The sequence below is a fragment of the Antrostomus carolinensis genome, unplaced genomic scaffold (assembly GCF_000700745.2).
Source record: "Antrostomus carolinensis isolate BGI_N321 unplaced genomic scaffold, ASM70074v2 scaffold17811, whole genome shotgun sequence".
Taxonomy (NCBI): Eukaryota; Metazoa; Chordata; class Aves; order Caprimulgiformes; family Caprimulgidae; genus Antrostomus; species Antrostomus carolinensis.
The window spans coordinates 3677-16031 of record NW_010293670.1 but is presented as its reverse complement, the minus strand read 5'-3'; the positions used below and the strand labels follow the sequence as shown (position 1 = coordinate 16031).

Below are 12355 nucleotides of genomic sequence, written 5' to 3'. Positions count from 1 at the left end.
TTTTGAATTCCTCCGTTATTGTTTTGAGTATGATGGGATTTTGTCCCCAAGGTTGGTTGCAGGCTGGTTGTGCTTAACATCAGAAAAGCATTAGGGCATCTTTGTTACGCTGAAGGATTTAATTCCTAGGAAACATTTTCTTTATGATTGTCTTGGAGGTGACTGTGAAAGTGACTCTTCCAAATTAAAGCAATGTGCTTGTCACAGGAATGACTGGATGCAGTGTGAGGCTGGGTGCCATCAGATGTCATGTGTGAATGGGATGTCAAACATGGTAACTCTGACTTTTGTATGGACTACTTACATGTTTAGTTGCAGAGCAGCTTTGGCTCTGTATGTCCTATTTTTTTTCAGAGGCTTGCGCTGGAAATTAGTGTTTTTGAAGTGGAGTATGAGACTGTCCTCTATGTGAGCTAGCAATTTTGTCATTTAATTAGTTCATGCTGTCAAAACCAAAGGCTAAATTCTCCTGAAGGTGTTTGCTAAGCTTTACTTTGATTTATATTCTGCTCTGTTTTTCATTATGAATGTTGAAGACTTTTAAGTTTGAAGGTTTCTTTTTCTTTTCTTTAAGGTATATGTTGGTGAGCTTCCTCAAGATTTTCTTCGCATTACCCCAACCCAGCAGCAACAGCAAATCCAGCTGGATGCCCAGGCAGCTCAGCAGCTACAGTATGGAGGACCGATGGGTACAGTGGGCAGACTCAGCATTACTGTAGTACAGGTATAAATTGTACCTTCTTTGTACAATTAAGTAATTGGAATTAATTAATACAATTATTTTTGTATTAAATACAATAATTAATACAATTTTTTGATCAGTGGCCATGAAACGATTTTGTGTTGGAATCTGAGTTACTTAAATTACTTGTCTATAGGGAATGAGTAATTTTTGGGGTTGGAAGGGACCTCGAAAGATCATCCAGTCCAACCCCCCTGCCAGAGCAGGAACCTAAATGAGATCACACAGGAAAGCATCCAGGCAGGTCTTGAATGTCTCCAGAGAAGGAGACTCCACACCCTCCCTGGGCAACCTGTCCCAGGGCTCTGGCACCCTCACTGTAAAGAAGTTTTTTCTCAAGTTTAAGCAGAACCTCCTGTGTTCCAGCTCACACCCACTGCCCCTTGTCCTACCATTGGGCATCACTGAGAAGAGCCTGGCTCCATCCTCCTGACATTTGCCCTTTACATATTTATAAACATTAATGAGGTCACTCCTCAGTCTCCTCTTCTCCAAGCTAAAGAGACCCAGCTCCCTCAGCCTTTCCTCAGCAGGGAGATGCTCCACTCCCTTCATCATCTTGGTGGCTCTGCGCTGGACTCTCTCCAGCAGTTCCCTGTCCTTCCTGAACTGTGGGGCCCAGAACTGGACACAATATTCCAGATGTGGCCTCACCAGAACAGAGTAGAGGGGGAGGAGAACCTCTCTTGTAAGAAAGCTTCCTGCAGAAGCACTTTTGGAACACATTAGCAATTTTGAGAATACTGTAGGGAACTGCAGTTGCCTTATGTATTTTTCCTGAAGTGACTGCTCTATTCCATCCCCTCTTGTGCATTTGCTGGTTTTCCTAGTGCTTTCTGCAGGCTTTCTTATTCATTACACGTGCATAGTCCCAGCTCTTTATTTCCTACTTCCTCTTTTCCCTTGTTATCCTTTCTTTTATCTCTTGTCAATACTGTATTACTGCATTTCTGTGTTAAGATTCCAGATTTTAAAACTTGTCTGTCTTAACACAGTTCTGTTTGTCTGCATTAGCATACCGGATGTCCTTCCTGTTAACTTAATACAGCTCATCTATGTACAAGTGCTGTTTTCAAGTCATTCTCTAAAAACATAGCAAATAGATATTTAGCCTCAAATTTAGCATCAAGCCTGAAAAAGTATGTGTATGGTTACAGCTTCTGTGGTGAGGTCCTTATTGGGGAGTGAACCTATACAGGGTGTCTCAGGAAAAGAGGAACTGATCCTTCCTTCCTGTGTCTTTAACTGGTCGGTTTGCTCCTTCACAGCCAATATCCTTCCTTTGAAAACTGAGGGTAATAGAATCACAGAATCATAGAATGGTTTGGATTGGAAGGGACCTTAAAGCTCATCCAGTCCCAAACCCCCCTGCCATCAGCAGGGACACCTTCCACTAGACCAGGTTGCTCAAAGCCTCATCCAACCTGGCCTTCAGCACTTCCAGGGAGGAGCAGCCACAACATCCTTGGGCAACCTGTTCCAGTGTCTGACCGCCCTCACAGTGGAGGTCTGGGAGCTTGGACTGGACAGTCTAGAGGTCCCATCCAACCTCAGCCATTCTGTGAAAGCTGTGCTTGTGTTAGTTGCCCTTTGCTGGACTCGCTCAAGTATGACAATGTCTTCTACTGAGCAGCCCAGAACCCGAGAGAACAGTACTCCAGATGTGGGCTCCCCAGTGTTGAGTAGAAGGGATCATCTTCCTCGACCTGCTAGCTGTGATTTTCCTAATCCATCCCAGGATGCTGTCTTCTTTGCTGCAAGGGCACATTGCTGGCTTGTTTCCAACTTAGTGTCTACCAAGTCCCCCAGGTCCTTCTCTGCAAAGCTGTTCTCTAAGCAGTTGGCCCACAGCCTATAGTCATGCGTGTGGTTTTTCCTCCTCAAGGGCAGAACATTGCATTTTCATTTGTTGAACTTGGAGATTCCTGTCTGTGCACTTCTCCAGCCTGTCAGGGTCCCTCTGAATGGCAGTACAACCCTGTGGTGTCCCAAGAGAGAGTCTTCTGTACCTGGCTGGGAGTAGATGCAAGAATGCTGTGGGGATTTTGGCTGCATGTTGAGGCACGTGGCATTCTGGATGGGAGACTCGGCAGGGAGCATGGCATAGTTAACCTGTGTAACGTGAAAAGCTGGTTGAAGTCTTTTGTATTTAAATACGTGTTGATAAAGTATATGGAGCAGCATGCCTTAATTCTGTTTCTAATAAACTAGTGGAAGATCAGCAAATATTTTGGGAAGGTAATTTACTTGGGTATTTTTGTCTTGCAGATATACAAGAATGGTGGTGAGTTTGTCTAAGCATGGTTGTTTGTGTCCTCTTAAATTACTAGAAAGACAAATTATCTGCTGTTATTTCTTTTGGTGAAGTTTTATATTAAACTGCCTAATCTCAATGCTCCAGAGTTTAGAGAGTGCACAATTTAGGTGCCAACTTTGCTACCTTAGTTGTTAAACCCACATTTACAAGAAACAGTTTGAGAGCTTTCTCACTAGCTCTAATGTATGAATTACTGAACCAGCATGTTCCCTGAAGGAGAAGAGGGCTTTCCAGGCCAGACCAAATCTTATGCAAGTCTAACTGTTCCAGTTCTTTAACTGTCCTGCAGGAGGAAGGCATCCCAGGCACCATATTTTGTCATTTGTCTTACTATAAAAGGAACTACAGGCTGCTTGGTACAGGTCAGAGAAACAGCACGTCCAAAAAGTCAGATTTCTACTTTGGCATAGCTATGCAACAGTACTCAGTGTTGTCTTCAGGACTGTCATCAACTTGTTTTGTTCTAGTCCTCTGAAATGACAGTAAAAGTATGTTGGAGATCTTCTGATTCTGTACACAGCATCTGTTTGTATAGTAACATAATCCTTAAGTTGCCCGCTGAATTAATATCGAATGCACACACTGAGTTAAGTTAATTTTTTAATCACTGTGAAAAGTCTGATCTACTAGATTTTACCTCAGTTGAACTGCTTCTGCAGCTTGTGCTGTTGTATTGTGTGATATTCTAGAAGCTACTGGATTTCTGTATTTCATCCTTGGAAAGTACTTCAGTGAAAGAAGCCAGGTTACCTATCGCGTGAAGTTTATGACTCTGTATATGAGAGCAGGTACATAAGGAGAAATTTGAACTTGTTACTGTTTCCTTGTCAGCATGTGTCTTTTGGTTTGGTATGAAGTAACTGATTTTAGCCATGGTGAAGATGTGTATTTTCTACAACAGACAGGTTAAAAAGAGGTTCCCTTCTCAAGGTCTCCCAGAGAGTGTCCAGACAAGGCCACCAAATTGGGGAAGGGTTTAGAGAGGAAGGTGTACAAGGAGAGGCCAAAGTCACTTGGTTTGTTCAGCCTGGAGAAGAGGAGACTGAGAGGAGATCTCATGGGGGTCTAGAACTTCCTCCCAAGGGGCAGAGGAGGGGCAGGCGCTGATCTCTTCTCTCTGGCCACCAACGAATGCCAGGAGCAGAGGAAATGGCAGGAAGATGTGGCAGGGGAGGGTGAGGTTGGCCATGAGGAAAAGGTTCTTGAGGCAGAGGGTGGTGGAGCACTGGAACAGGCTCCCCAGGGAGGTGCTCATGGCACCAAGGCTGACAAGATTCCAGCAGCATTTGGCCAAGGCCCTGAGGGACATGGTGTGAATGTTGGGATTGTCCTGTGCAGGGACAGGAGTTGGACTGATGATCCTTGTGGGTTCCTTCCCACTCACAACATTCAATGATTCTATGTGTCATTGACCTGTGTTTTAAATCTTAATGCTTTTTCTTGAATTTTTTTCTTCCTTCCTCTCTACCTTGTAATCGCATCTAGTCCTGTGTTCAATGTGTGATTTTCTTTGTGAACTAACAGTAAGTAACTTCTCAAGTTAATTTAAATATTATACAATACAGACTTTATTTTCTTTCTAGGCAAAACTGGCAAAGAACTATGGAATGACCCGCATGGATCCGTATTGTCGAATACGGCTGGGCTACGCCGTGTACGAAACTCCGACAGCGCACAATGGAGCCAAGAACCCCCGCTGGAACAAAGTTATTCAGTGCACTGTTCCCCCGGGTGTGGACTCCTTTTATCTAGAAATATTTGATGAGGTCAGAACTGCTTTTTTTTGTTTGTTTGTTTCCCCCCCCTCCCTTCCCATCTCCTGTTTGGACTGAGGTTTGGGTGAAATCTTGCAAAAAAAAGGATTGAGTTACCACAGGCTATTTCTCTGGGAGATGATGAATCCCAAGAGCAGCAACACATAAGGTTTTACTCTTCCCCAAGAACATCAGAGCTGTTACTTTTCCTTTGGTAGCTGCTAAGGAGTATTGTCAGAGTTCCCTGCAAAAGAAGAGAAGCAAAGATGTTTGAGTGGTGTTTAAACTCCTTTTAGTTATCAGAATGCCTTGTGGCCTTGTATTCTGTACTGTCCCTGTTAAAAATTGTCTTTTATACAATGCCATTTTACTCAGTTCTTCAGTGTTATGCTAACCCAGGAGGAGCTTGGAAGCTTTCCCAAGCTCAGAAACACTGAGAATAAAGCTGTCAAATATAAACTGTGTGTTGTCACTAGGATTTAGTAGCAGAAACTAAGAGGCTACAACTGAGGCTGAAGCCTGTGGTTTGCCTGTTCTTTTTTTCGCTGCCTCTCTTACTGTGTGTAGTAAAACTTGACACTGCAGCAGTGTGTGGTCATTACACAGGTAAGGCTTTTGGATGCTATTTCATGGGCTTAGTTGATTAGTTTCTGTTTCATTGCTGCTAGAGGGGTGGCACATCAGTACTTGTATCAGCTCTGGAATTACTGGAGTTCACAGCCTATTGTAGTAGCATAAACAGAAGCTGTTTACATTCATTTAATGCTCTCTGGTATGATGTCACTAGATTCACCCAGAACATGCTGATACTAGTGTGTTGTATTTCTACAAGTGTTCTGCTTCAGGTTTTCAATTTCTTACTATCAAATATCTGCAATCAATCTATAATCCCACTTAAAGCATTATTCACGTCTCTGTTGGAAAGAAGATGGCTAACATATTTACTGACACTTCAGTAGTTTCAGAAAAAATAACTTAAAAATAAAGTTGGCAAAAGGAAATAGCATAAAACTGAAGGGTTAGTCAAGAATAATTTTGAGGGTTTGGGGGTTTTTTTAGGACAATTAACTTGATAATATTTTAACAATTATATTTCAGCGGGCGTTTTCAATGGATGACCGCATCGCTTGGACGCACATCACAATTCCTGAGTCCCTGAAACAAGGAAATGTGGAAGATGAATGGTACAGCCTGAGTGGAAGGCAGGGTGATGACAAGGAAGGAATGATTAATCTGGTTATGTCGTACACGGTAAGCCAAGTCTGGGCTGGGAGGAGGAAGGGAGTGAAGCTTCTTGGGCAGTGGGAGAAAAATACTTTAGATTGAAGTAGAAGTAGTTCCCCTGTACCTTACTCGGGGTTTGTGTGTGTTAGCATTTAAAATAAATATACTTGACTTTGGGAATAGCAGTCAAAAATATTAGTTAAGGCAATAAATACTTTTTGGTGAGGTCATAAATGAGTATTTATTTATCTGGTTTTGCAATTACAAAAATTCAACTTCTTCCTGTGCTAATAGAAGTATAAAAAAGAAATCTTCAGTCAAATGGTCCGCTGGAATTTCAAATTTAATAATAATAAAGCTTCAGGGAATCTAACAAGAACTTTTTTTTTTTTCCCTGCTAAGTCTTTAGAAATTCCTGTCAGTTTAAAAGCAAAAATAATTGGAACTCTTCTCTGTCTTAGGTCTTTCTTGGATAGTTTGAATATTCTTTCTGATGACTTTGAATTTTACTTCCATTCTTGTTCATTTAGTGCTCCTGATCATGACCTGCTAACTTACACTGGTCCATGTAGCAGCTCAGGGACTGTTCTCTCATGTGTCACCTTTCTTACATAGCTGTGGGATAACACCTGTAGCATGTGCAGCCCTGAATGCTTCCTGCTCCCCTTGTACATCATCGAAAGTTCCAAATTACTGTTCAGTGCACAACTGGGAACAGATGTTCCCTACTGTTTGAAATTAATATTCTGCCCCATGTCTGAATGATTATTCCATTACCCCTAGCAGAAATGAGTTTGTAATTAACCTTTAAAACTGTCTGCCCATGAATGTACTGTACATAGAATATGACCTTTTTAATATTTTTCCAGGATCAGACTGAACAGGAATTGTTATAGTAAAAGGGAATGGAGTTAAACTGTTATTTTGTTTAAAGCTGTGCTGGTTTTGGCTGGGATAGAGTTAATTTTCTTCTTAGTAGCTAGAATAGCAGTGGTCTGGTTTGGGTATGGGATTTGGTATGAGAAAAATGTGGATAACTTACTGATGTTTTGGTTGTTGCTGGGAAATCAAGGTCATTCCAGCTTCCCATGTTTTGCTAATCTACAGGCCCAAAAGAAACTGGGGGAAGAAAAAAAGAAACTGCACAGTAAAATTAGCAGATCCAAACTGGCAGTTGGATGTGCCAGTGGGATATTCCATATCACAGAACATCATGTTCAGTATATAAATGAGAGCTGGCTGGAAAGAGGGGCTTCCTCTCTTCCAGGATTGCACTTCCAGGTTCAGGGTTTATGCTCCTCCAGGATTGCTATCAGTGGGGGGTGAGCAGTTGTACTGTGCATCCCTCATTTATATGTTCTATTAATATCATTATTAGTATTTTAAGTCTTATTTTATTCCAATTATTAATTTTTTCTTATCTCAACTTAGGAGTTTCCTTACCTTTACCCTTCCAATTCTCTCCCCTTTTCCCAAGGTGGGGGTGAGTGAGCAGTTGTGTGGTGTTTGGCTGCCAACCAAGTTAAACTACAACAAAAGTACTGGTTTACCTCAAAAATAACTGCTTTGAACTGGGATTTCTTCTAGGAGCAGTACACTACTTTTAATAAAATTCAAGTTTGGTCTAAGATTTCATTTATTATGAATATGTTGTATATTCATTTCACAAGAATAAGGCATGAAATCTGATTAAACCCATATTTAAAATAATTTGCTTCAGTAACAAAATTTCAGTGACAAAATTTATCAAACTCTTGCCCAAGGCTAGTTTGACATGGTGTGTTTATATTGATTTACAGGCAAATTAATTGTCATTTAAAAGGATGGTAGTTCAGTTCATTTGCTAGAGATCTTGCTTAATATAGATTACCACTTAGTATGGTCATATTGTAATACTGAACATGGATTTGCAATGTGACAATATGTTTGCAAATACTGTTTTAATTGTTTTAGTTGCTGGTTTAGTTTTTTTTCTATTTCTTGAGTAGTTCTAATCTGTGCTTTTTGTGTCAAGTCTTTGCCAGCTGCCATGATGATGCAGCCACAGCCAGTGGTCCTGATGCCCACTGTATATCAGCAAGGAGTTGGATATGTGCCTATAGCAGGTATGTTTTCTCTCCTTGAAGACTCTTAAAACTTCCAGACTGGGGGTTTTGCAGAAATAAATACCAAATTTATTCTGGTTTTTGGAATGTAAAGGAAACTATGAATGATTTTGCCCTTATTTTTTCCCACAATACAGTTTTGGGAGGAGAAGAGTGAGCAAATTAAGTGTAGGTCTGCTTTCAGTCTTGTACACTGTTTAAGGGAGCTGCATGACTTTGATTAAATGGATTAAAATTACTAGCAAGTTGGAAAAAGTAGCTTGAAGGCTTCTCTTTTTGAGTATTTATTTTAGACTCATGTCAGGTCACTGAAAAACTAAATGTCAGGCTGTGTTCTGATATAATGTATGTTTATTTACATGGTGGTAATCCATGCGTGAAACTGTTGAGACTTCACAAAGTGCACCAAATGACTTGTGCTGTCAGAACTGCAGCTTAAACAGCCCGTGAAGGGATTGAATCTGCTGTGGTCTTGGAAGCTGCTTTGTTGGAAACTTGCTACACAGCCTGTGAATTGTGTGGCACAGTGAAGGAAAAATGTTGGGGAGCTCTGAGGGAGTTAGGTAAGTACATCAAGAAGAGCTAAAGCAGGTGTTGCCAGTTCTCTTGGTCTGTGCAAAGTAAGTTTGGGACTTAAATAGAAAGATGTGTTAACTTAGTTTTTGTAATTTTTCTGTCAAAGCTTAAAGTATGAAATAACCTTAAATTTGCCCTACTTACATAACTGATAAGTAACGTTAAGTTCAGTTATTGTTTCACTTACAGCTCTTAAAAGCTCCAGTTTGTTGTATGGACATTTAGTCAATAAAGTGTGTGCTTTTTGAGGGGAAAATCAGATATAAATTTACATACAAGTGATAGAGTGTGTGGAACATAATTGCAGTGCTAAGGGCTGACACAACAGACATATAGATACAGATAGTTTTAAAGACTGAATTCTTGATTGAATTTAAAATTTCATTTTCTCTAAAAACAAACCTCTTCAACAGAAGAACAGATACGTAACTTAAAGCATCATACCTCCTGTTTCATTTTTATAGAGTTAATTTAGAGCGAAACATGGAAATGTTTGGTTACATGCTTTATTCCCTGATGAAAACATGCAGTTTGCTTAATTTAAAGTGCTTTTATCTCTATAGCTGAATTCTCAGGGTTTAAGTCTTGCTTGCTTTGCCAGTGAACTAGTTTTAACTTGTGTGTGCATCCTGGAGAGTGATTCTGAAGCCAGACTTCTGTGTAGCTTGTCTGTGTTTGAATTAGATGCTGTATCTTTCTTGCTCGTAGGTTCATCGCATCCCTATATACTGAAACAGTTGGTCAAACATGGTTATCTCATGTATGGTTAACAAAAAAACAATAGCTGGAGTGATCCATATAGCAATGTCATAGAATTTTTTTAACAGATCAAAATGAGAATATTCTTATTGCGAAATTACTTTGCCAGCCAGAGTGCAAGCACTAGAAATGAAGAAGAGACGAGTTTCAGGTATAATTGAAACTAGATGTAGAATTGAACAGATAAAACTGATACTAGACCTTCAGAGTTGAAAAACAAGTACAGTGGTGTATCTTGATGTTCAGATCTTGGTGTTCTGTAAATTTTGTATTTATCTTGAGAATATTTTCAGTGATACTTACTAAATCTACTTGGACAAGTGAAGAAATTATTAATATTTAGTGAGTGATAATGTCTGACATTTTAGCATTTAGGAATTTGCCTTTTACATACAATTTTATTGATCTATATGTTGGAGCATTGCCCTTCTGCAAAGATCTAGTATGCTTGTGTTAATTTCTGCTATAATATTATGTATCTGTAGCTTTTCTTTTTAAAGCATTGCAAAGTCCCAGCCCTTGATTTGAACTTTTCTTTTGTTCTGGGAAAGCTTGAATGTACTTCATTGACTTTATAAATGCCAAACTTATTACAAGCCACCATTGACCTATTTTTTATTTTTTCTTTTTTTTTTTTTTAAATATATTACTGTTTTTTGTGTTTGCTGTTCTAGAATTTCTGTGGCACAATCAAAATTTCTCAAGGCACTGTGAATTTTAAAGCTTTTGCCTATTCACTAATTAATGATCCACTCATAACAATTGGATGGATGCTTAGGTTTGGACTTTGAAATGGATTTGACTTCACGATAGATTTACTGTTTAATACATTTAATTGTATGGCTTAATAAAAGTAATTTCAAATTATAAAAGGAACCAATAGTGCATGTTGGAGCACACGGAGTATTGTCAGAATATTTTCCACATACCAAACTAGGTGTTCCTCCTGAATTCTGTGAACTCTTTCAGGAAGGTGCATGCAACCTACTGACCTTCCCTGCCCAGCTGAACTGATTGTATCTTCTGGGGAAACTCTTGGTACACTTTCTGTGGAACACTGTACAACATTTTCTCTCTTTTTAAAACTGCTTCGAGAAGGGCAATGGTGGAACATCAGTATGCTCCACAGGAATGTTTTCCTTTTTCCCATCGTCTTAGTTCAGGTTTTTTAGCTATCCAGTTGAATGAGTTTAGTCAGTAAGCAAGTTCTGTTTGTTTCCTTTGGAAGAGTGGAAGAGCAACACTACACAGTTTTACATCTGAAATGGAGGAGATTCTGTTGTTGGGCAAGACTCTTAGAATCTAAGTCTTATCTGTGATGGAAATACAGTGGGTGGGCTAACATGCTTATCCAGGCAATTTAACAGTTATTTGTTAACTGTCCAAAATAATTGCACTTTAAAGAGAGATGGTGTTAAGTCAAATTTAGCTGTGTCACAGAGGCCAAGCTGGTTTTTCTGTAACAGAAAATTTCTGTTCAAAACTTAGTATACGTAACTAACCTTCTAATTAAGCAGCTGATTCCTCTCATCTATCATACAACTGAGGTAAATGGTAGTAGCAAGGAGTTAGTCACTGTGGTGAAGCAGGTGAAGCTTGAAATGCCAACACGAGTAATGCTCTGTTTCCCTCTGTAGGTGTTACAGAGCTGTGATGGGAGCAGAAATGGCCAGAGAATATTCTTGCACCATATTAATTAATTTCAAAAGTTTAAAAACTAAAAACTTCTGACAATAGTACTAGTTTCTACAAACCATCGTTGCCATAGATGATATATCTATAGATTGGAAAAATCCATGTGGATTGGGAGAACCTGAATTTGTCAATCCTGTTGCTCTTCTAAAAGTTGTGTTTATCTACAGTCTCTTTCTTTTCCTTTTTATAAAGATTATTTAGGTTCGGCTGTAGAATACTGTGCCATATGAGTTGCTTACAGTCCCAAGTTGATCTTATTGGTGGTGTATGAAAGACAGTAAGCTAAAAATGTTAGTTCAGTAAGCAAGCTGTATTTCTTATCAGCTAAGTATTCATGCTATAAATAGGAAATTTATTTGTACTTGTGAACACCTGTGTAAAAAGCAGGTTAAAACCCCATGTGTTTCAGGACCCTACCAGTGTCCAGTATTTAATTTTCTCACTGAGGTGAAGTGTATATACATGTACATTGCTTCTTTAGGTGTCTGTATAGAGTTTCATGGGTTAGCTTACGATGTTATTGGTATTTGTTCAGAAAACCATGGATGCGTGTTGTCCTCTGTGGGCTATAAAATATAATCCTTGCTGCAGACACCTGATGGCTTGCTTACTTTGACAGCATTTCCTCTAATTGTTACTTCTGTCAAAACAGCACATTTAGGAAACTTGTTCAGAGCACTGAAGCAAATTATTGGGAGACTGAATCCTAGCAGCATTTAGTTTTTGTTATTAGGTAGTTTAGGTTTTACCCAATTGCCTCAGTTTATCCAGCTTTCACCTTTGGAAGCTAAATGATTAATTTCCTTTTAAAAAATAGATTAATATTTCTTTCCCATGTCTTATTCCTTTCCTCTTGCCCCTTCATTTCACCTGTCTTTAGGGCTTGAGTACTTTGCTCTGGGTAAGTTTCCAAGCTCTTTTCTCACTCCCATCCTCATTGACTCAAGAGTCTTTGCATGAGCTCATCTAAGCAGCTTTATTTGTTACAGCAGACTGTATCACAAGGTATTGCCACTTGGATGTCACAATAGAACAATTTATAGCATCTCCTGGAAAATGTTAAAGCTCCTCTAACCTGTTGGAAAGTCTTTAAAGACATCTGCTCAGTTTCAAGCTGTAATGATTAAAGTAATTGCTAGTAATAGTGTTGATGGATAAAATGTGATGTTAATACTCTTCTGAA

General features: G+C 39.4%; 1 protein-coding gene across 1 annotated transcript; it reads left to right on the top strand.

Moving 5' to 3' along the window:
• Positions 1-354: 354 nt before the first annotated feature.
• TOLLIP (toll interacting protein) lies at positions 355-12073 on the top strand (the record flags this gene model as incomplete). The annotated part of the gene is made up of 6 exons (XM_029087308.1): positions 355-408; positions 575-724; positions 4643-4825; positions 5912-6064; positions 8052-8142; positions 12053-12073. Coding segments are annotated over 6 exons (652 nt in total), but the record flags the coding sequence as incomplete, so codon positions are not given.
• Between the last annotated feature and the right edge of the window lie 282 nt (positions 12074-12355).